The sequence below is a fragment of the Falco rusticolus genome, chromosome 1, assembly GCF_015220075.1.
Source record: "Falco rusticolus isolate bFalRus1 chromosome 1, bFalRus1.pri, whole genome shotgun sequence".
In the NCBI taxonomy this organism is placed as follows: domain Eukaryota; kingdom Metazoa; phylum Chordata; class Aves; order Falconiformes; family Falconidae; genus Falco; species Falco rusticolus.
In genome coordinates this window covers 123,616,750-123,641,196 of record NC_051187.1, presented here as the reverse complement: position 1 = coordinate 123,641,196, position 24,447 = coordinate 123,616,750, and the positions used below count along the sequence as shown (strand labels likewise).

At 38.7% G+C, this 24,447-nt stretch overlaps 1 protein-coding gene across 6 annotated transcripts in view; it reads left to right on the top strand.

Annotated features, from left to right (window-relative positions):
• The first annotated feature begins 1,068 nt into the window (after nucleotides 1–1,068).
• Nucleotides 1,069–24,447, top strand: part of TENM3 (teneurin transmembrane protein 3) — a 323,322-nt gene continuing 299,943 nt past the window's right edge. For all 6 annotated transcript variants that reach the window (XM_037399302.1, XM_037399311.1, XM_037399292.1 and 3 more), the window contains exons 1-2: nucleotides 1,069–1,366; nucleotides 16,072–16,350. In XM_037399302.1, coding sequence (XP_037255199.1) covers nucleotides 1,135–1,366; nucleotides 16,072–16,350 — 511 coding nt within the window. In that variant the 5' untranslated portion in view covers nucleotides 1,069–1,134. The remainder of the gene's footprint in view (nucleotides 1,367–16,071; nucleotides 16,351–24,447) is intronic.

Here is a 24,447-nt window from a genome sequence, read left to right as displayed (position 1 = left end):
ATTCTCCATCGCAAAGGACTTGACTTATAGTACTTCAGAAAACCATCAGTTGTGCTGTTTAAGTACTTTAAATTGAGGGGAGCACCCGGGAGAAAGTTCTCCTTGAGATAAAGGAGAGAACCCTCATATATAAGGTGTTAAACAAAAAATATCAAGGCCTCAGTTAACAGGTGCAGTTGTGAAGTATTAAAATCATCCAGACTGATCTTCATTTAGATGTTTTATCAGCTGTTTAAAGATACAAATTATATTCTTTATTTTATTTTAACACAACAACAAAAGCAAAATTTCCAGACTTTTTACTCTCACTAATGCATTTATTTTGGTTAAGTGTGCAGGACCCAAGAAATGAAACTGAGGAGCCTTGCTTTGAAAGCAATGTGGAATGAAACAGTAAAGAAAAATAAATAGTAATAGAAATAAGATTCTTACTGTAATATTCCTTAAAAACTTGAGGAAAGGAAAACCTATTTCTGAGTGTCATTTACAAATCAAATAGCTCCTTGCTTTCTAGCGTAAGTTATAAAGAATATGCTGACATGGAGCAGTCTTCCTGCATATCACCTATAATGTTTTTGTAGCTTGCTGTGAAATTATGTGTATATGTTCTTGATGAGAACAATTTTCTTAGAATAGCTATGACAGTACAAAGTTGTATAAGTCTGTAAATAAAAATCAGAAGTTTTTGACAAGCAGAAGGAGGTCAGACTTGCCCTTAAAGCCTGCATCATTCTAAGAAAAAAAGAAATCTTACCTACAGATAGACTTTCTTAAAGATAAAAATATGGGTTTTTTTCTTGCCCAGTTCTCAGTCTGCTTTTGAACTTATAATGTGTTGTATAAAAATGAGAAGTATTATGTTGTTGTTCACAAGAATTTCTTTGCTGTTGTTTCTGATCGGGGTAGCTCGTGCATGAAACTCTTGAGAAATCTTGCAAATGTTACGGAAGTGCATCTCGCCCATCCTTGATCAGATTTTCCTTTCTCTTCCAGTTAGGAAGCAATCACAGCAATCAGAGAACATTGTAACACATCAGCCGTTGTCTTTCTAATTTTGTTATAGGTGAATGTAAGCTGAATGTAGAGAAGACTTCCGAATAAGCTGGACTGATGTGCACAGAGAAGGAATGAAGTATGGATGTGAAGGAACGTAGGCCTTATTGCTCCCTGACAAAGAGCAGACGGGACAAGGAACGGCGCTATACAAATTCTTCTGCAGAAAATGAGGAGTGCAGAGTGCCTACGCAGAAGTCTTACAGCTCCAGTGAAACCTTGAAAGCTTTTGATCATGATTCCTCTAGGTTGCTGTATGGAAACCGGGTAAAAGATTTGGTCCACAGAGAAGCAGATGAATATACCAGACAAGGTAGGCAAGGTGTTTTCATTAAGAGTGTATAATCCTTTAGTACTGAGTAACAAGGCGTTATTGCTGTGGGAAGAGTACGTTGTTACAACAGTTCCCATCATTTTTGGTAATACTTTACACACATGGTACGCTTCACTTGTATCTCCCTAAATGTTTTATGAAGGTGGGAAGGCATTGTGTGCCATCTTTGAAATAAATAATACATGGCGCACAGGAAAGTTGAGTAAATGGCCCGTGTTGGGCAATGGGTCAGTGACAGCATTGCAGACTCAAGTGTGAAGTATTCAGGCCTTACAATTTAAAAACTAGACCCCCAGCATAAATTCAGCTCATTAACAGATTGCCTAAAAGTTTGACACTCCAATATACCTAAAATATAAATAGCGTCAAAATGAATGAAAATAAGCAAATACAACTTTTCCAAGAAGGTTTGGGGAAACATAGCGTGTGTGGATGAGCATACAAATAATTTGCCAGCTCAGTGCCTTCATCGTTTAGCTCAAAAGGACAGTAACAGAGCACTATACAGTGAGTAAGGTGATTTAGTTGATGATTAACGCATTTGGGTTTGGGGGATTTTTTTAGTGGATGTATGTGGTATCTAACCAGATGTTAACAGGTTGCTAGAACTCACTGTTGAATTTCTGAATCCAGAGCTGGAGAGACATGAGAGATCTACATTTCCACGGAGATGCTCAAAACCTGACTGGGTATGGTCCTGGGCAACTTACTGTAGCTGACCGTACTTAAGCAGAGGGTTTGGACTAGATGATCTCAAGAGGTCCCTTTGGACCTCAGTGATTCTGGGAGATTGCACTTGGCTCCAGTTAGAGTTAAGCACTTATGCATCACTTTTGGATTCAAAACTGTCATCTCTGGAATTGGCGTTTTTGTTTCCATGACTAAGCTACTTAATGAAAGAAGAGGGGGGAAAAAAACAAAGTTATTAAACATGTGAAGTACTGCAGCCCAGCTATCTAAAAGGATAAAGCTAGAGGAAGAGCTGTCTTAACCTGTGCCTCAGTGTTTTGTATAAAGCTATCTTCTCTTGTATGAGGAAACGAGTAGATTTAGGGATAGAAAAAGAAAGCTTCATCCTTGTGAGGAAGTCCATAGTTTTAATTTTAGAAATGTTTAAAAATAGTTTCCCCATTGGTGTTTTTTCTTTGTTCCAAGTAGAATAACATTGCGTGAGAAATAGAGTTGGGCAGATGGTGTTGACTTTTTTGCCTACAAATGTTGCAAAGGAAATAAAAATATTTTCTTAGGCTCATGTAACTGAGGCTTGCTGCTACTGTAGTCTGCTTTCTGCTGTGTATTTTTGGTTTCTGTGATTTGTTAAAACTTCAGGTCATCACTATCTAGTTTTTAAGTCATTAGTTACCTTGATCTCATTACTTTAACGAGGTAAAATCAAGAGGAAGTTTTCTAAGACTTGTACTGTAGACACTTTTCTTAGCACTAGTGAGAAAACTATATCAAAATAGGCACCATTTAATTAATTAATAAACTGTTGCCTGAATAGAGTATTATTCTTTTTAAATAGCAGTAACACAATGGAAGAAGTTACGTAGTCTGGCAGGTCATGTATGATGGTGTCCCAAGGCTTGCGACTTTTTTCTCTTTAATTTTCCTCAGAAAAGCACATAGTATTATTTAGCTAATACTTAGTGCCCAATATGCAATAAATGAGGTCTGTAGATCTAAAATGGTAGTCTGGGATTGTTGTCTTCACTTTTCAGTGGCCTTAGCATTGTCATCTGTGCGCATTGATTTTCCTCGTTGTCCTTTCAGGGTTTTTTTTGTATGGCTTATTGGTTTCCTCTAATGCGTGCTGGTTTAGCACCTTTGGGGACTACCTGCAGGTTTGATAGGGTCAGGTTATGAAGGGCTTGTTTTGCAGTCTTAGATAGTGTGTTCCTTTGATTCAGCTTTGACCGCGAGAATTTACTGCTTCTGGCGTTGGAGGCCTTTTGTGGAAAAGGTCATCAAGGTCGTTCCAAAGGTTTGAAAATAGGTACAGGGAAGCGTGTTTTATATATTATTTTTTCCCTGTGTCTAGAAATAAAGTGCAGATACGCGGCTTTGTTGACAGTCTAATTACATTCTAGTCTGCTAAATCAACAGGAAATAAATCTATAAGCAGAAAAGGTAAGATTTAATAAACACCTTTAATTGGAAATTAGTTCTTGAAATTAATTGTGACCAGTGTTTCACTTTTTTTGCCCAAACTGTGTAAAATAAGAATATCAGATTTCTAGTGTCTGCTGGAAAGCTTCTGGAGCAGTTATGTGAGTTTCTTGAGTCTCTTAAATGGGGCACAATAAAAAAAGGATAGTGTGCTTTTATGGCTGATATTTTGGGGTAAAGCCCTTCAAAGCTTTCTGCTAATGAATCGGAACTTTCCCATCTCTTCTTCCCGAGTTGTCCCAGTACACATCTTTTTGCTTCCTGCTTCCCAAAATCCCAGGGTAGGAATTTGGGAAGGGATACTGCCGTAGGAGATAAAGCTACCACTGAACGGGGCACACCTATCCCAGGAGATCTTTACTGTGGAAAGGAGGTTCTCCAGTGCCAGTTACAGTCACAGAATCTCTTTCCTCATCTGTTGAATTCCTGTTGCTTGAGATTAATTGCATAAATCAAAATAAGAGTCTAAAAATATGTATGTTTGTAGTTGTAATTCTAAAATGGGGATTTAAAACATACAGTAAAATATTTGAACATGAAATTATGTAACTGGGATTGTCTTGTTAATTTTGAAATGCAGTTTGCAAGACTGGAAGAGCAGGTATGCGTGTTTAGAAAATTGTAACTTCATCTAGGCGATGTGCTTTCAGTTAACATTAGCGAGAGGTAAGACCTACTGGGGTCTCCTTCCCTTCTTCTCAAGCCCCTTCATCTGTTGCAAAACTGGTTTTGTTTTTAAAATCTTTAGATGAGGATTATTTAGCTTACTATTTTTGAACCTTCTAATTCAGTTACTTATTTTCACTTTGTTGTTAATCCCCGCATAAGATTCAAAAAACCTGGTAAGTCTCTGAATAATTAAACTCAGCACAGAGCCATGTAAATGAAGACTGTGAGGTTCTTTTCTTTAAAGGTGTTTTTAAGGTAGATACTCAACTTTACATGGCATGTTTGAGAATATACCTAATCTCATTCTTGGCAATGGATGAAGCACCATGAAAAACTTTCCCAGTTGTGATGATGTGATTGTTTGCTGTTTATGCATTGGGGAGGAAGAAGACACCTATTTTTTTTACACTTTGAAGTATCCAACTATAACGAGCAGCCTGATTTAAACGTACAACTTCTGTAATTGAATTCAGCAACCTGAATGCTTGTATTTTGGAATATGCCCAAGTATCTTGCTGAATTTGGGATTAAAGCTGACTGTATAAAATTGAATTACTCTGTTGTACAGAGAGGCATTCCTGTGTTTGCAAAACTAAACTGCTGTGTGAAGGGGTACAAAGTACATAGGAGACGGCTATGGAGAATTACCTGAAAGCATGACATGAGTATGGAGTGGGAGGGAATGATTCTAGAAGTATAGAAAGTAAGGAGTATTTAAAAAATTGCATTTGGAAAAAATAATTGGAATTAATAAAATAACAACATGACAGTAATTTGAAGGAGATCGTAAATCAGACCTGGACTCAAAAGAACTGAAAACCTTTTCATTAAATTAGTAAGAAAAATACAGGCAGACAAAACCTGTATTTTACTTACCATCAGATACGTGTTAAAGGGTAGAGAGGAATGTGCAAGACCTCTTAAGTAGTCATTTGTTTCATTTCAAAGCATTTTGTTGTTGCAGAACAGTATAATGACCCTATAGGGTGATCCACATAGCAAGCCAGTGAGTTTTGGCACAGGAGCAGGAGGCTGACCCATGAGAACAGGTGGCAGGATGCACTGCAGATTTGTACATGTTCATATTTTCATACAAGATAATGACAGCACTGTTTGTAAACTATGTGAATTGAAAAGCTGAGCTGCAGGACACATTTTGCTACTATAAGACCTGATGAGGGAGTGTAGGTTTTGTTGTATTTTTACTTGTTGAAAGCTTGAGTCAACTATGGTTTAGCCTGTGGGTAAAGTTATTCGGTCTTGCTAGCTGGTGCTGAGAATGAGTTCACCGTATTTATCAATCAGAAGAATTAATTGTCAGCTAAGCGTCAATACAATTCATTTTCATGCTACCCCTTTCGGTTTTGCAGGAGAAAGTACTTGTAAGCATGGGTTTGTACCTTTACTCCTGGAATGCTTAAATGCCTAAATTAGATTAAATGCCCTAGTAACTCTTTGGAGCTTAAGAAGGGGGGGCTGAACTTACCAAACCAGCAAAGCAAAGAAAAAGAATTTCTTTCCTTCACAATATGCTGTATCACTGATACCAGCTTGTTGAAAAGCGAAGCCGTGTGCAGTATGTTACAGTGCGCGGAGTATCACAGTTATCGTTCAGCCGCCGCTCCTGTGACAATTAGATTTAGGTGCTAGGAAAATCTCACCATTCAGCAAAAGAGGGACCTGAAACGGTGCTATATATGCTTCGGCAATTTAATTTTATTATGTAAGATATTAAACACTGTCAGGCATACATTTTTAAGACTTCAGAAACCTGAAACATTAATTGCGGCTTCTATCCTAATGTAAGATGACTCCAAAGTCTATTGCTTTTAAATGCTAGCTGCTCAAAATGAGTTACTTGGATAGCAAAATGTTTAATCTTTTTAGTCACCATAAATGTCAACTGTAGGATTAAAGGATTTAATTGGTCATGTTTTTAAACCTGAAGCTTCAGTACTTTAAGGTGACCTGTCTGAAGCAGTGGAAGGATAGGTGTTGTAAGACCATTTTTCACCCTCTGCTACCTGTGCCTTACTGGTGAGCTGATTTTGACTGTTGAGTAGGCAAGTGATTCTCAGTAGAACCGAGTCAGCCTGCTTTGCAGATTATTTACAAGAAGGCGTGAAATGGTATATAAGTGACTTTAATTTGCTCATCGCGAGATCACAATCACCATTCAGCGGTATGGCGAGGGCTGTCTCTCAAAATCCGAGGCAGACAGCAGAATCAGTGTTTTATATTTCTGGTTGCAGTGCAAGGTGTGTCCTGATTGTCATCGTGACAGATACTTTTTTTGTTATACTAAAACATGGCCACCTGTACTATCTGCCTCATTGAAGTTGGTAACTTCTGTAAGCAGCATGCACTGCCAGTACGATCTGGAAAATTTTGTGGCCTTGAGTTAAGCACATAACCTTCTGCCAGAGGTGGCTTTTTTTCCCCTCTGTAATACAGGAATAATACTTACCCACCTCACGGGCATGTTGGGAAGATTAATTAGTTTATATTTCCAAAATGCTTTGAAGATGAAAAGCGCTGTAAGTGCTAAGTAATATTATCATCTTTCATTGCTATACTAGTTACTTCTTAAAGCAACAATAAGAAGTTAATTGGTTTTCAGGTTCCAGGTGATAAGGATCTGTTGACTTTTAAAGTTATTCTATTAGCTACAGAGCGCGGTACTAAGAAAAACATTTCACTTCGATTAGGAGTATATTTAGCTCACGCTCAGTGATACGCACACTTGCTCTAAAGTATTCATCTAGTGGAAATTGGCCCCTTGTGGGTCATGGTCTGTAGATGAGCTACAGATCTGGAGACAAAGGGCAATTGTGATTCTCCAGGGAAAAATCAACCTTGGTTATTGACAGTAGAATGCTTGATCAGGCATTTCTACGCAGCCTTGGTCCACAGAGTAAAAAACCTTGTCTTTGAGTAGTCCACTTGCAAAATAAGAGATTTAAGTTCTTGATCATAATGATTAAGGATTTATAAGGTGAGCAAGGGGTCTTCGCGAAGACTTTCAGCCTCATGGAAAGGAGGATACCGTAGAAGGTCTGCAATTGCCCTGTATATTGCTTTAGCTTACATACCGAGATGTACATGATGCTGCTGTTCATGATGAAAACTAAACTTGAGGACTGGGGAGACAAATGGATCACATGCAGGGCTAGGAAAGGTGACTTCAGCGTGTTGACATCTATGGAGACGATAAAGCTAGAAGAGTGTGCCGTTAGAGATGGGGTGACGGGGGGAATGGAAGAGGCTGCAGTGTACCGTCTGGCCCGTACATTGATTTAGTACTTAGGGCTGAGAGTCAGGGCTGTAGGCCAACCTGTGAGTGATTGCTTATTCCATTACTGGCAAATAAATGCAGAAAGCGAAGCAGAGATGTTAAATAGGAATAATTTCTCAGAAAGTTCCTTGATACTTTCTGAAATTAGTTTGTAAAGTGTCACAACTTACTGGCTTGAGAGCCGGTACTCGGCGTTACTGAGCTTATTAAAGCTGAAAGAGGAAATAGCAGAGCCAAGGGAACACGTTTACCTCAAGTTTTGTGTTTCTACTTTTTTGCTTTGCAGTGTCATAAATATCTCCGAGTCATAAATCCTTGTCTTCAGCCTAATGGACATTTTGCTAGGAAATCTCAATTAAGACAATGCTACGCTACGTGTATTATGGGGTTTACAGAACAGAAACCCTTTTGGGAGTGTGTGACGGGAAGAGAGAGTGTGAGAGGGGGTAAAAGAGGTTTTAATTTCTGCATAAATCCTTGGGTCTGTATTCTCTGTTGTTTCTTGCACTTGCCTACAGCAACAGGCTGAGTGCTTCATTCTATCCACGCACTGCAGAGCCGATTCCCATGCATGTGGGATACTTCTTTATGAAACCCTACAAATAAAATACATGGGCTACTGTGAATAGGTGTGTTGGGATTTTTTTCCTTTATCTCACTGAAGAGCCTGTTGAACAAATCAGCTTTTCTACCATGCCGTGAGACATACCCCTCTGTGGGTCTGTCCGTTCACTTGTGGTGGCAGGCGTGCTTTTCCCTCATGGAAAGGCATAAATAACAGCAGACTTTTCTTTCCTCCCCATATGGAGGAATAGCAGTAAGCCTGAGCTCTGTTTTGGGTGCTTCTCTTCATGCTGCCTCCTTCCTCCTCACCTTCTTTCCCTGTTTCAAGCTGTATGTCACGTCTTTAGCATCATACTGACCTTAATGTGGCAGTTCATACCTGTCAGATCTGGTTGTAGGCTCTTTGCAGACTGGATATCTATCATCTCTACATTGCTTACCCTTGGGTCATATTTTCTCCACATCTATCAAATTTAGGCTTTATTCGTATTTTGCAATAAATGGATGCTGAGATGTTGATGATTTGGTCCCAGGATCCAAAGAGGGCCCTAAAATGTCTATACTGTCATTCTGGTCATGATCAAGACTTTGTGTTCCTTGCTGCTCATGGAGTTGTATTTCTTTTTTAAATCTACAGAATCCTGGGGGTTTTGGTTTTTTTGTGGGGTTTTGGTTGGGGTTTTTTTTCTCCTTGCAGCCCGTGATCTGGACAGCTATGTTAGTTTCTCTTAATTCAGTTTATACATTATGTAATCATAGTCGTAAAACCTGATTTTTATGTAAAATCCCCAAATTTGGAACCGTATTGTTTTAATTATTAATACATTTACTGAAACATGATTGCTGGTGCTGTAGCTTGAAGCTTTGAGTTGTGCAATTGTGAAACTGTCTTGAGCTGACTTTAATCTTACTCTGCGGTAACTTCAGGAGGGCTTGATGAACAGTCCTTTATCCTTATACTGGATTAAGAAGTGCTTCTTATGTTCTAGTCCGTGGATTAGTACAGAGGATCCCCTGCCATCCTGAAGCCTAACAGGGAAAAAAATTACAAGTCTCCCATACTGCACGGAAGAGTCTGCATGTTTTAACCATAATTTGGAAAAACAGTTGCAGGAAGATACTGTGTTTCATTCACCTTGATTTTGCTCTGTTTCTTAAAATAAAAACTTCCCCAGACTAGCATTTCAGTCAATGTCGTCTTCTGATTTTGTAGTTTAATGCCAGTAAAAATACACAGCTGGTTTAAATATCAGGTTTGAACTAGTTTATTTCCCACAAATGTGTGTGGGTTTGTCTTTCTAGAATTGACTCAGGTTTTGAGTTTTACATACAGCTGTTCTACCAAGAGTGGCACGGCAAGCGCAGCTCGGAGAACTCACGGTATCTGGCACTAACTCTTTCAGAAGTCACTAAGACCATGACTTAGCTCCCCATACGCTTTTGAAAGCTCATAAGGGGTGGCGAAACTGTATGGTTAATATTTACTCAGAATAACGAGCACCTGAAAATTATATGCGCAGTTGCTAAGATTTAATATAATTTAATGCCATTTGTTATTATGTATTTTACTGGATATATTGGAGAAACAACTGCCATTCATACAAATCTTAGAGCTCTGCTCTAAATCAGATAACGATAAGAAAAGGAGGTTAAGATGGAAAAGGGAATAGAGCGGAAAGGTCAAGAAAGAGAGATTAAGAGGTGACAAAGGAGGAGGTTGTGATAAGTGAAGAGAAAAACATAGGAATTAAACAGGAGAAAAATGTGATAGAGTGGATTAGGAAGGTTTAAATTTAACAGATAATTTTCACAAAAACAAGATCAAATCAGGATGAAGTCATAACAACGAAATACCCAAATCATGAAGAAAAAAATGTTAACGTAGGCAAAGCTCATTACTTGTTCGTCTTCACTGCAATTTCTTGCATCCTAGCAATCAGAGCTCTGCAAGTTCAGCTTTGAAAACTCCTTTTTAGTAAATATGTTGTGAAGTTTGTTGTGTCAAAATGGTTGGTATCACATCTGTTACTCGTCCTATCTTTTGTGTAATTGTATTCTACACACCTAATACACTGACTTCTGGAGACAGCAGTTGTGCACTTCTTATCAGTATTTTATAGAGCATCCAGGGCATCTGTTTTGCTGTTTTTCTCCTTAAAATATCTTTGTCCTTCCATTTCCAGCCAATCTGTTGTCCTGCTGTGCATTTATTTCCATTTCAGACTCCTTCCTCTCAGGATCTTTCCTTACGAAGGGCCACCTTTGTGCCATACTACATTTGCCCCAGGAAATGGGGGGGGGAAATTACTTACAAAGAAGTGTTACATATTTTTCCTTAAGAAACCAGGTAGAATTGGCACTTGAAGGTGGATGATGTTTAAGATCCCTTAGAATTGTGTGAAATTCTTGCTAAACCAGTCCAGATCTGCTTCGATCATCTAGGAACATTACCCCAATGTTCTCAGTGGTCCTGTAGTGACTGGCTAGTGCCCTGAGAACAGAGGGGACAGTTTTGCTGCCTACTGTTACCTGCAAAGAAGCTCCTTTTTCTGTCTTTGATTAGCACATGAATGAACTCTGTGTTTTTTCAGGAATTAGGACTGTGAACAGGCAGTTGGATTTGCAGTTAACCAGCGCTGTTCCTTCATAGCGGTCATGTGTATGAGTGAGGAAGGCAGGGCACTGCTGCATCAGGTCAGCAGTCTTGAGCTCTTGGTTGTTCAGAAAGGATGAAGCATTGCAGAGGTGCGCTGCGGCGGCGTGCTGGCTTCTGCTCTGCAGAAAGTGTTCAGAGGTATTGAGCGTGAGCTCCAGGTAGGAGCTTCAAAGAAGGAAAACATGCCCACTATATAGCGTCTAAACATGGATACAAAGGGAAGAACGTACTTTCCCCATATCAAAATAGCACCAAAAAGCATGGTCCTTGCAGAAACACTTCGATGTCAGTGTCGCTTATACAATAAACTATAAGCATTGTATTATGAGGGCATGTTTGTATGCAGACAGAAAATATAAACCTGAGAAAAACATTTTCCTCGATTGCTTTCTAAATAAATTAAGCTTCTTTTTAATTAAAAACAATTATAAAATCAGAATGAAGTAGGGAATCCAGAAAATGTAAGGGAGAGAACTGGTTCTTCTAAGGACCGTGATCATAGTTTGGCATCTGCATAGCTTTAGTTGTTTCTCAGCTTTTGTAAATTGAGTATGAGGGGTTTTGTCATGTGTTATCACAGAGTGTTTATGGGCAAAATGTACTTGATTTTTGAATGGTACAGAACTGTTTTGGTCAGACAGAAGCCGGCAAGATACAAAGGAACAATAGATTAGAGAGGGGAGTGACAAGTAATAAAGAATGCAGAGAGAGCAGTCATGGCATGAAACTTCATCAGAAGCATAAGGAAGAGCAAAACTAGGCAGAGTTTTGAGTACGGTCTTGGGTGGGTTTGGGACCTCTGCCGTTTTGGTACTGTGCCTATCCCGTTAGGACAAAACCAAAGTCAGCAAAGGCACTCAAACTATAATTCTTCTGGTTTAAAATGTAGGGACGTGGGTGTATTTTTATGCTAACAGGTCAGATGCTTTGGAAGCTTTTCAGGTTTGGTTTTGTTTTCTTTCCTCTTTTCCAAAATAATCTATTTTTGCTAAAACCTGACTTGTTGACTTATGAGTGATTAATGAATTACGAAGGACAGTGCTGGTGTCTGGAGATGCTGACAAATTCTCTCTTGGCTACTCTTTGTTCATTCCTTCAGTTTGTTTCTTTCCCTTTTTCATGTTTTTGGTTTTTTTTTAAGAAAATATTTCTTGTGTATATATTCAGTATAAATCCCACTTAGAGGAAGGACTGACAACTGAAGAACCGTGGGGCCTTTTCTTTTGTTTAGTAGTCCTCTTCAAAAACCCATTCCCACAGATAACATTTCCAACTTGAAGCTTAAGTTATCAGGGATGACTTTTGAATATTGTCCACAACTTAGTTGAAGGAAACAAATGTGGCACAAATGCAGCAGTTTTCCATTTAATTCCACCTGTTAACTTCTGACTTTCTAAAATTATATATAATTTCTGCATACCTCAGACTTGCTTATATGCAGTATTTGATTAAAAAAAATAATTTACATTTCTAGACAATGCAATCTGTGATTCTGGCAGAGAAATATATATTTATATATGCACACATACACTCTTTAAAAAGAAATTATATCTTAAAATTATGTTGTTATACTTTTTTTTATTTATTTAATGTAGTTCAGGAAGTACACCAGTAATAGTGTGTGGATCATGGCTTGCACAGAAAGTGGTTGCAACGTAACAGGTTGATGCGTATGGTTACTGTTGGCAAGTGCCGTTTTTAACAGTGATTGCTGCACAAGCTCCTGAAAGTTATTTTAGAGTTATTACATTAATTTTGTTCTTGTCTGCACAAATGGAGGGTGTCAGGTGTCCTTACACTACCCATAAATTGATATTGCTAGCCAAGAGAAATGCAGTATCGAATGGTAAAGTGGTAGTAAACAGTATTATTGTCAGTTTTTAAAACCTGACTTTATGATACATCATCCTAAATAGTCTAAAAACCCTAAAGGGGTCTCCAGAACAAGCCTCCTTGAAATGTTGTGTCTGATTTTTTTCCATTTTACACTTCATGCTTTTTTAAAGGAAAGCAAAAAAAAAAACCACCCCATAAAGCATTATGCTTATCCGTTTATTCTGTATCTACATTTTCTTCTCAGGAATTAGTTCATTACAATCGCCGAGTTGTTTTTAAGTCTTTATGAACTGTTGAGGCACTTATTGTCAGCAGGAGAAATTGCAAATGTGTGCACAGTGTAAGAAACCGATGATTAAATCCCTCACATTGAAGTCATTCCGGAAAGGTTAATTAGAAACTCTAAGAACCACAAGAAAGAGAACATCCTCTCTTCATACTCTTTTTTTTTTTTTTTCTTTTTTTTTTTTTCCACTGAGCTCCTACAACCTCCTTTTCAATTCTTATTTTTATTTCATAATATTGTTCATTATCAGGTAAAAGTCCCCAATTATTCTGCTGCCCACTAGATTTGCATCCCAGCCATGTTCACCTTTCCCTGGCTTCCTGTTTTCATTGCTCAGCAATCTTAAGATCATGTAAATTTTTTATATCGCATATGTATGATTTCCTTTAGGATATAAATTCCTACACAAATACATATGTTTTTCCATGTCAACTTTTTGGTTTGGGTTTTGTGGGTTTGGGTTTGGGTTTTTTGTGTGCGTTGGGGTGTTTTTTTAGTGTGTTTTTCATTTGTGTAGGCAACTTACACGGAGTGCAGTCCTCTTAGTAAGGTTCTTAGGAAGGCTTTAATTCAGAAGATACTTTAGCCTGGTGTTTCTAAACCTGTTAACAAGATTTCTGGGCTATGCTGTAAAACTTCTCAGTGTAACGATGAGCTCTAATATAGTGAATGGGATGAAACAGCAATATACAAAGAAGCCCCCTTTTCTGTGTTGGCCCTGTGACATGCCATTTTGGTTTTCTTACCACTCATAAGAGGGGGGAAAAAAGAAGGAAATATTTTACATGGAGGCAGGCTGTTGTAAACTTAAAGTAAAAAATAAAATCCATTAATAGGTGGTACGTAGTATGTGAGACCAAGTCTTCTAGAAAGTGATCGTGGAGGATGTTGATAAATGCCTGAAGTAGTTTCTTTTAAAAATAATAGTTTGATTAAGAGGGGGAAGAAAAAAAAAAATGATGTGTGTGTGTGTGTGTGTGTGACTCTGTTAAAATTGATACACCTGCACAGATCTCTCCCTGAGATTCTCTTGAGTGCAAAGAGGCCCTTTCAGCAGTGGGGGGAGCGTGGGGCTACGTGGTGCAGGCTGGCTGGGGAGCTGCAGGTTGCCATGCTCACCCACTACAGCAGGTTTAAGTGTGACTCGAGAGGCAGCATCTGTGTCTGTCCCTGTCCTTCCTCACCTCCAGATCTCAGCACCATGGTGTTATGGGGACCATGGGCATAACACCTGGTAGCATTGAAGTCAATGGCAGTTTTGTTGCTGACTGAAGTACCCAGTCTTCAGTCAGAAATACCTCTTTCCTTTGCATTTTGCTTCCCAAAACCCTGTTCTTAGAACCAGTAAGATGCTGCATGTGCAGCTGTGTATACACATTAGCCACTTAACGTGTGTGTAGGTACACCTATAATGCACATAGGCTTCCTGTATATTAGGTTCTGATTTAAGGCAACTGTTTGAAAATGCAGTCACATAATAATGTACCACACACATAAAACCAGTGTTCTAGGCTGTCTTCCTTAGCGTATGTTTACCAAAATGCAAAATAAAAAGCATTTTAGACACTTTGCTACTTTCCGCTGTAACCCTATTACCACTGGGTGGTTTGTTTGGCCTGTTGCTTCTCTGATTAGTTTTAACTCTCACAAACCCTGAAAATCCTCATGGTGTGACAGCTTTAAAAAATAGCAAGATACTATCCGTGTGCATGGTAACCCCCTGTTCTTATACCCTTCACACCGTTCAGACGCAGTCATAGATACACTTACTCCTTTCATGTTTACCTCCCCAGCTGTATTTTTGTTCAAATATTTATTCACAGCTGCATAATAAATACACTTCGATTTGTACCTAAGTTTAGCAACTGTTGTAGTAACTGATTTTCATTATTTATGAAAGTCATTGGCAGAATTCATTTCTGGTTCTGGCTGCAAAGAAACTTATAGCGACAATTTCATATGACCACGGCAATACAATAATTAACTGGCTCACTAAAACAAGTCAATGGCCAGGGCATTAACTCTTAAATAAATTTCAGGAATTATTTACACTTCTGTATTCACACTTCTGCAATTCTATTACTTTCAGATAGATAGGATTCTGTTCTTTTTTTATTATAAGCTTTAATTATGTTGTGTATTTTTATGTTAAATGACTAATTTTGGAGAAATTAGGATGCCTGTTCAATTCAAAAATTGAATGTGTGTGTTCTGATTTGTTCCTGGAGCTATGAAATAACTGTGGCTAAGGTGGAAAACCATTATAGGTATAGGCATGCAAATGAGCTTGCCAAGTGTCTATATATCATAAAATGTCTTAGATCTATGGACATAAAAGTAGGATGAAGACACAGCCATTAAAAAGGCAGTCATTTTTGAGTGTCACATAATTTAGGCACTTTAAGTTATTGAAGTGTCATGAGTTTATTGCACCTAATTTATTAATACAATCATTTGGGATTCACTTCTGTCTCTTGCTGTGCCCCAAAACAGAGGCTAAAAGTCTGTTTAAAATGCACAGTCTCTGCTTCAGCTGTAAAAGCCTAAAATGTTTCTGAAAATATGGAGGCGTGAAAAATAACAACTTCAGTGTAATCCTTGCAGGTAACGGGTGGTGTTTGGTTATATGTGTGTATTAAAGTAGGCCAGAGAGATCCAATAAAAACCAAGTGAGTTTGGTTCCCATTTAGTTTTTCCACTGCCATGCTAGGTGACATCTGTATGGGGAAAACAGCCTGTTGCTTTGGCCTCTAACCAGGGTGGGCGGGGGGAAAAAAAAAAAAAAGTCTGACAAACACCTTGTTACTGCTTTCACACTTTGAAAACCTAAAAAAAACCAACAAACCCACCCCAAAATTGTCATTTATTTTTAATCCTTTCATGTGCTGAATTGGCTTTTCTTAGTTTGCAAGTTCTGTTCTGTTTCTTTCCTCCCCAGGAGCATTTTTGATGTGTTTAAGCAGTTGACAAAATAGTGCTAAGGTGTAGTATGAATGAAAGGGGCACCACAGAGAGCTAGAGACAAAAGAATCCATTTGATTGTAAAACCTGCAGAGTTTTGACAAAACACGTTGTGCGATACCTGAGATAATTATACTCTTTGTAAAGAGTTTTTACTTTTAGGTTCTTTTTTTTTAAAAAAAAAAAAACAACAACCAAACAAATAAAGAAATCTCACCTTTTTGTTATCTGTTTTTTCCCCTAATCAGGACAGAATTTTACCCTAAGGCAGTTAGGAGTTTGTGAACCAGCAACGCGCCGAGGACTGACATTTTGTGCGGAAATGGGGCTCCCCCACAGAGGTTACTCTATCAGTGCAGGGTCAGATGCTGATACTGAAAATGAAGGAGTGATGTCTCCAGAGCATGCCATGAGACTTTGGGGCAGGGGGGTCAAATCGGGGCGCAGTTCCTGTCTGTCGAGCCGTTCCAACTCAGCCCTCACTCTGACTGATACCGAACACGAAAACAAGTCCGACAGTGAAAATGGTAAGTTCTTATGCATATGCCCATATATAAATCAATGTTTTATTTGCTGTTTTGGTTGACACTCAATAATTTTAAATCATTAAAGGAATGGCCTTGAATTACTTACCCTTTTTTTTTCTTCCTCTTCCCAGAAAAGTCAATATTCAATATCAGTCCTAACTAATGCAAGCTTTTGATGTGATGTTTTAGCTGTAATTGTGAAAGAGTTTAATCACAAAAAAGATTAACTCTGTTTTCTCTCAGGCCATGTCACCTGTTACCCTTTGGGGAGCAGCTAAGTGGTGATAAAGTTGATCCCCAAGGGCAGCCTGCAATCAAAGGTTTCTTTCTAAACTTTTCTTCAAGACGTCTTGGAGAAGTTGTAGAATTGTAGAATGGATGAATGAACGCAAATAATAGCTTATTAACAGGGTGTATGTGATTGGAAAACAAATCTGATCGTGCTTAAAACTTCATAGTTGATGAAAGCAATTGGAATTGTGGTGAAGAGGGACATGTGGCCTTTGATGTGCCTGTGGGACTGGATTACTGTGCAATTAAAATTGTGGAAAAAAATAAAATAAAATCTGAACATCACCTTTGTAGGATGGTGGGGTATGACCATTGTATATTTAGGCTTAGTGTTTAAATGAAAAGAGGTTAATACAATTCAGTGATTCATTTTTGAAGCTTTTCAGGTTTTTTTTCCTCCTCTTGAGGTTAGGAACAGAACCTGATGTGGTGTTAAATGCTAAATGCACAAATCTTAGAAAACACTTTATCTTTAACTTCTTTTTATTTGCAGAAGATTTTCAGCTTTACTAAAATTAAAATGATTGTTCTATTAACTTCATGACTTCCTATATGACAAATGCAAGAAAAGAATAAAGAAAAATGAGTAAAGATGAAAATTACTGATGGCTGTTGCCTGCAAGTCTACACGTCATTTTATTAATAAAGCTCTCTTGCTCGGCTGTACAAAAGTCAGAGCCATTTTATTTCTATACTCTGGTGATACCTGTTACACGTTGTGAGAAACATCAATGCGGGTGTGTATGTATGGTAATCCTTGAAAAAAACCAGCCCCGCCCCCAAAAAAACAACAAAAAACCAAACAACCCAACAAACCCTGCACTTTTATTTTAAACTACAAGCAATAGGGTTTAGTCCTATCTATTTATTATTTTAACTTCTGTTTGAGAAGACAAAACCAAAGCTGTATTTTGGTATTATTCATACTTGTTGTCTTTCCTCCGGTGGCTGATTCTAACTGAAGATGCCTGTGCAAGACGAATGTCGCAGATGGGATCCTCCTTTTTTATGTTGGACTTAACGCTGCGTGGTACCTGAGGAGACAGCTCTCAGTGTTCGCAGGGGTCTTGTCTCATGCTTGGAAAACTTGTTTTGAGTCAGAGGCACGTTTTGAAAGAGGAGGACAGGAATACTTGCCTATTTCCTTTTAGCGGTGGGAGTTTCTGTTGGATGACTCTTGATGGCAGCTTTGCAGTCTAGAGTAAGTTGTTGAGCAGTCCTGTGATTTTCCTTTTGAAAGGTCTGTGATGAAACAGATACTAGGCTTTTTTAAAACCCTCCATTAATATGAAAATACTGAAAATACAGATGTATATATACATGCACGCACACACGCAATTTCCTTATGGGAAAGTCACCTCCAAACAGGTGACTGCTTCAGTAGTACGCTAGGTTTAGTATACTTTTTTATAAACTTGATATTCACAATTTTTAAAAAAGCAAAATGTCTGATTACGGTATGCCAAAACCTCCTCCACGAGCTTAGAGTTTTGTTTTATTTTTTTCATGTGAGAGAAGATTGTGAATTTGTTAGAAAAGACATTACTCTGTGCTGGTTAAAATTATGCAAGGAATGTCTGATGTTTGATACAACTTCAAAGAAGAGTTTAGTCACTAAAAAGGATTACAGTTGATTTATCTATTGATAGGGAGGCCAGCAGTCCAGCTTAAGTAGGTACTGGGACCGCTGTGCGGTTAATGAAATTTTGATGGCTTGAGAGTCCCCTAGGGTTATGAAACATATATAACTCAGACCATGTCATGGGTCACTGTTTCAGTGGATATGTTATGGAAGTGGTGGAAAGCTTAATCTTCTTTGGTATTTTTCTCGGCGTTTTTGTTTCCACTGAACATGGACGATTTGACTGAGAAATGATTTTATACACATTGGAATTCAGCATGTTAAATGCTCACAGTAGAATAGAAAATATAATTTAAAGCCAGGGAAGCCATATCATCCTGGCAGGTACAGGTACTCTAATCAAAGGACCAAACTGCAGGTGTGAGTTTTGTTAATTAATGGCCTGAAGTTAATAGCTGTGCCAGTATACTGTTAAAATCTGACAAATCTGATAAAGCTTTGAAACCAAAATTACCAGTTATGACGAGTCCTCTGCACTGACTCCCCCTTTGCTGTGGGTGAAAGCTTCCTGCAGTTTGATGGAACCGTTGTACAGGTAAATGCATTTCTGTGCAGCGTGTTTACCTCTAAGGTAGATAAGGAGTTGGAAGTTACGATGAGCAAAACACACCACCAGATGATGCTTTCCTCACCTGAAGGCCTCAGTTCTTGAGCAATCTCACTGTTCGCCCGGTAAAACTATTCACTGTTTAAATAGTCCATTACCATAAGCAGACCTGATTGGAGTTAATGGGACTATTCACAGTGATGAGAACTGTGACTTACCCTGCAGGTTTATGAACTCGGGATCTGTTGAATGCACTTAGGGTTTTCTTTCTCGCCAGTTCGGCGAGAAGAAAAGCTTGGCATCTAGAACATTTCCTCTCCTTCCTTGTAACCGTTGTGTGTATTGCTCTTCTGAAATAGTTGTGGATTGCATATCCCTCAGGAAGGCAAAACTCAAGCTTCTGTTGCACAATTACAATGAATGAGTGGGAACAGTTTGTTGAAGATACTAACTTTTATTTGTTGAGGTCTCAACATTATGTTTCTAAGGTCCTACAAAAGCAACCTAAATTTGTGAATAACATTGGAAGGTTTACAAGTTTCTTTAAACAAATAATGTTGCACATGATTAAGTTGCAAAATTTAAAATATACTAATAACATACCATGAATACCAGCTGTTTTTTTTAAAAAAATTTAAGTAGTTTGTTATTTTTTTTTCTTTTAGAAAACAAACTATTTATCAAACATAGGATTTGTATATGTATCCTCATGTCAAAGTTTAGGTTACTGCTCAGTAAATCATTCTGAAGAGAAAGACTTTTCTTTGAGCTCATTCACGTTCCATATATGACTCTTGGCATCGTATTCCGAGAGATTTGTCACGTCAGCCTCCCTGAAGGAGGACCTGCATCTGTTAGTCTGGGCAACCTACCAGTGTCACGTACAGTATGATGTATCAGTTGGAGCACACTGAGCGTGCATGTGTTTCTTCAGGTTTTCTTCTCCATTCTCATTGCAAATTATTTTATAAGCACTGCATCGAGAAATTTATGTAATTGTTCTAGGAGTTGTGACTTTGAAACGCAAACAACCTGTCTTTTACATGCTTGCTACTAACTTTGTGTTGTTAAGTTCTGAGATTGCTAAAGCTTGTTTTTTAAACTTAATAAATATTCCAGCAGAGTATGAGCTAGAAATTGTAGTTGGGCTTCAGATGGCACCTCAGCTTAAAGGGTCAATATATTTTTAAGGTATCTTAGAATCTACTTACTTATTTAAACTATTTTTAAATTCAGTAAACTTCAATCCCTGCCTTCATGAGACATCAGAAAGCTAGTAAGTAAAACGTCAAAGTTAATTGAGTAAGTTATTCTTGAAGGCCAGCTCCTTTTATTTATTACATTTATAATATATATAAATAAATTTATTTCTTTATTGTAACGTTATGTAACCAGTTTTGTGTGCACTTTTTGTGCCGGCCTGAAATTCAGGCTGTGGCAATGACTGTGACTTGAAAGTCACTCGTTTTAAGACTGAAGCAAGTCCATGCCCCATTCTGTCCCTTTGGAAGCAGTGTCACCAGTGCTTCTGGAACAGAGTTGGGCGCTCTGGATAGATGTGTGCCTGTAGGTGACTCCACTCAGCCACAAAGACTGGCTGGGTGTACAGAAAAGAGTTCTGGGGGCACTAAATGTGGGGGGTTATTTTCTTGGTGAAAGTTCTGCACTGATGGGGGTTTGTTACGAGACCGGAGGTGATCAGGATGTAGCAAAATAAAAAGAAAGGGGGAGAGGAGTATGAGCTCATGGCCTCAGGCAGTTGTTCTGAATTGGTTAGATAAATGATTTGAAACTTGAACCCATTTTTCACAGGTACAGAAAAGTAGATCTTGCTGGTAGAATGTTCATTGCTGAGAATTTCTGTAAAGAGAAAATACCGCTTTATCAGCTGTGTGGGCACCTGCTTGCTTCCTCTCCAACTTCAGACGGTTTTTGAAGATAGCATTCTTGTGAACCTAATACTCTCTTGTGCTTCCAGAATGGTGAATTTACTGGCATTCAGATCTCTGAAAACCAAGAAATACGTTGGTAAGATACTTGTCAAGACATTTTAAATCTGTTCTCTCTAACCCAGTATATCGTATACTTGAACTCTGCATTCTTAAATAATGCACATCCTTCAGGAAGCAGTGTTACGCATTCTCACCTGTTTAACATCCTTCTTTATGCTAAGGCGAAACTTGACTTAGATGAGCTCTACTGAGTAGGAGCTGCTTTGATACCTGCTAGCCAAATGCTGAGCCTACTGATCAAAACCAGCCACATAGCTGATGAATTAATATTCATCTTAGTGCCATACCACCATTTACAGCTGCTTCACTCTTTCCCCCAGTATTCCATCTAGCAATTCTCTACCCTTCATTAAGCATGCCAATATCTCTTAAATCCTGCTTTGCTGCTGAGAAATTTCATGACCAGGAAATCAGTCTTGTTTTATTGTTGACAGAAGTCAGCTCTGAAATAGTATTTAGTATCTAAAAAGGCATATGAATTTTTCTTTGGTTACAGACATGTGGAACAGAAATCCCTACATGAAAGTAGGCATCTCTGGTTTTCTGCAGTATTATCACAAGTTTTCTGTTGTTATGCCAGTTTTCAGATTTTGTTATGTTATGATTGTAGTTCAGTGGATATGTTTTAATAAATCTTGTTAGCGTTCACTGTTGATGAAATAGAAAACATGTTGATGTTTCCTTTGGCTAATGGTAGCCAAGGAAGGAACAGCTGGGCTGAGCTTTTTCCAGTAACTTTTTGAGATCTCCTGGATTTCAGAGTTTTAAATGTCACTGAACTTGCTGTTGAGAAAAGGCATGAGATTGCAAAGGGCCATCTTAATGATGCTTTCATGATAGGAGTCTGGTACAGAACATCTGGCCAGAGGATGAAGCTCTTTGGAAACACTTTAACAAATCTTCTGATGCACAGGAGCTGTAGGCTTAACAACAGCTGACAGCAATAAAATTAGGATTGGGATATGTAAAGAAAAACAAATCTCAAGAAGAAAATTTCAGAGAATTCACTCTTGGCTGTTAAGCCTATAAATCCTTCTAACGTTAAGGATTGGTGAAAGAGTTGTTTAAAGACCAGCTGTAATAGCTTAGGATTTCTCCAGAGATCTGAATTTCAAGAAAGAACCATGCAGAAAATGCAGGGAAGGTCAAATTTCTGAGGAGCTTACAAAGATGTAATTGGGAAGGTCAAGGCGTACAAATAAAGTTGAGATGTAATCAGCAAAAAAGTGAAGAGCTGTACAGAAACATGAATGCTAAGAAAAGGGAAAAGAGTGGGTTGATTTATCACTTAACAGTGAAGGAAGACTGGTAATATATTGTTGGTACGTTTTCATCTGGTTGGTTTGGTTTTCAGCATTTTCTAACTGAGTAACTGATCACAGAGCTTACTTTTATACTATTAAAAGCTTAGAGATTACTTCGGTAAATAAAATTTGTCCTGCATTTATAGAGTGTCTACAGCCTCTGGGCATTTTATGACTCGTGTCTGAGAAGTCCGTGTTGATGGATATGGTTCTGGAAGGAAGAACCAAGAAGAACAACTTCAGAAGAGACAAAGAGGAGGAAGAACCTGCCTAATCAGTTAGACAGGAAACATCTTAAAAAAAAAAAAAAAAAAGTAAAAGGTTTACGCTTTATGACAGTAAGCATGTGTTTGTACTAAATGAGTCTTGTCAAGCTATAATTATTTCTTTCTGTGATAGTGTAAGCCACTCCTTGATAAGGAAAAAGGAGCAGATGCTAACAGTAATAGGTACTTCGATATTAGTAAGGTTTCTGACACTGCCTTGCCCCTGGCACACTCATAAATAGAGACAGAGGGTCTAGGTTGGTTTTTGCAAGGTAAATGTACAACTTACTAATAATCATTCTTTATGGATTTTTTCCAGAATTTAATGAACTAGCAAGTTGAATCAAATAATACTCCTCATAGTGTGTCATGATTTTCTTAATGACTTGGATAATGCAAATAGAATGTTGTAACTTGGAAAGAATGACATGTGCTTTGTAGGACAGAACGAAAGCTGGAGAAATAATTCCACATGAAAAAATGTCCAGTAAATAGAAGTGCGAAGACCTACATTTAAGTGAAAATAATCAAATTTCCCAAATGTGAGAAAAACAAGTGGCTGAATCACAGTCCTTTAGAAAATGATAGAATAATTCATCTTAGAAGAGACCTTTTAAGGTCATGTGGTTCAACTCTGCTTAGAGCTGGACTAACGTTAATTTAGGTGAGATTGCTCAAGGCCTTTTTCAGCTGGGTCTTGAAAATTTACAAGAAGAGAGTTTCCACATCATCTCTGGGCAACTGTACCGGTGCTTAATCAACTTCATTGTGAATTTTTTTTCCCCTTTATATCTAGTTGGTTTCCCTTGTTTCAGTGATGACTTCTGCCTTGGGTAGCAGAAGACCAAACTTAGATTTCCACCTTTTGCCTTTTCCAGACTCACTCAGCTTCAGCTTGAGTTGTGTGCTTCAGCAGTCCAACCATCACGGTCAGCCTCCGCTGGATTCATTCCAGTTTGTCAGTGCTGTGTGAGTGCTGGCAAGCTCCAAACGGAACGTTGTACTCCAGATGCGGTCTTCAAATGCTGAATAAAAGGGACTAATCACTTCCCAGGGTATGCTGGCTCCACTCTTCTGAATACAAACCAGTATGTGGTTAGGGCATACTGTTGAAAGAGCACACTGCTGGAAGTTGTTGTCCACGTTGACTCCTCAGGTCCTTTACTACAAAGCTGCTTTCCGTTGGACTCCCAGCTAGTCGTGTTAGATGGGGTTATTCTGCCTTTGGAATTCATGAGGGTTTTTTCAGCCAATTCTTAACAGCCTGTTGAGATGCCTTTGAAAGGCAATCCTGCCCTGCAGTGTCTTGATGACTCTCTCCAGCTTGGTGTGATCCACAGGCTTGCTGGGGGCACATTCCATCCTATTCATTCTCAATATGTTAAATGTAGTACAGACATAAACCAGCATCAGCCCCAATATTAGCCCTGAGGAATTCCATGAATATTGGCCAACAGTTGGTCTTCACGCTACGAAACACTGTTCTTTCAGCCTCTTCATACAACCCGTGTCCCACAAACTGCACTTCGTAGCTCACCCAGCTGGTCTCTCCCTCTCTCCAGCTTGGGTACCAGGGTACTGTGGGAGACCATGTTGAAAGCCTTGCTAAAGTCAAGGAAAACGGCATCCGCTGTGCTCTCTTCATCTGCTGAGACAACTACCTGTTCATAGAAATCAGTCGGGTAGTTCGGGTATAATTTGCCTTTGGTAAATACACGTTAGCTGTTCTCATTCGCTTTCTTTTCCCAGAGGCCTATCCAGGCACACCAAGGATAACTGCTGCAGTATTTGTTCCATAATTTTCCCTGGGAGAGTGGGGTGAGGCTGACCGCCTCTACTTTCCCATATACTCCTTGCCCTTCTTGAAGGGTAACATGACCTTTATCTTCTAAAAAGTCATCAGGAACCTTCCTCCGTTGCTTTGAAGGAAGCACAGAGCGGCCTTTCAGTGACGTTGGTCAGCTCTGCCGGCAGCTGTGGATGCCTCCTGTCTGGTCCTCTGGATTTAGGTATGCCCAGCTTGTGTAAGTGGTAC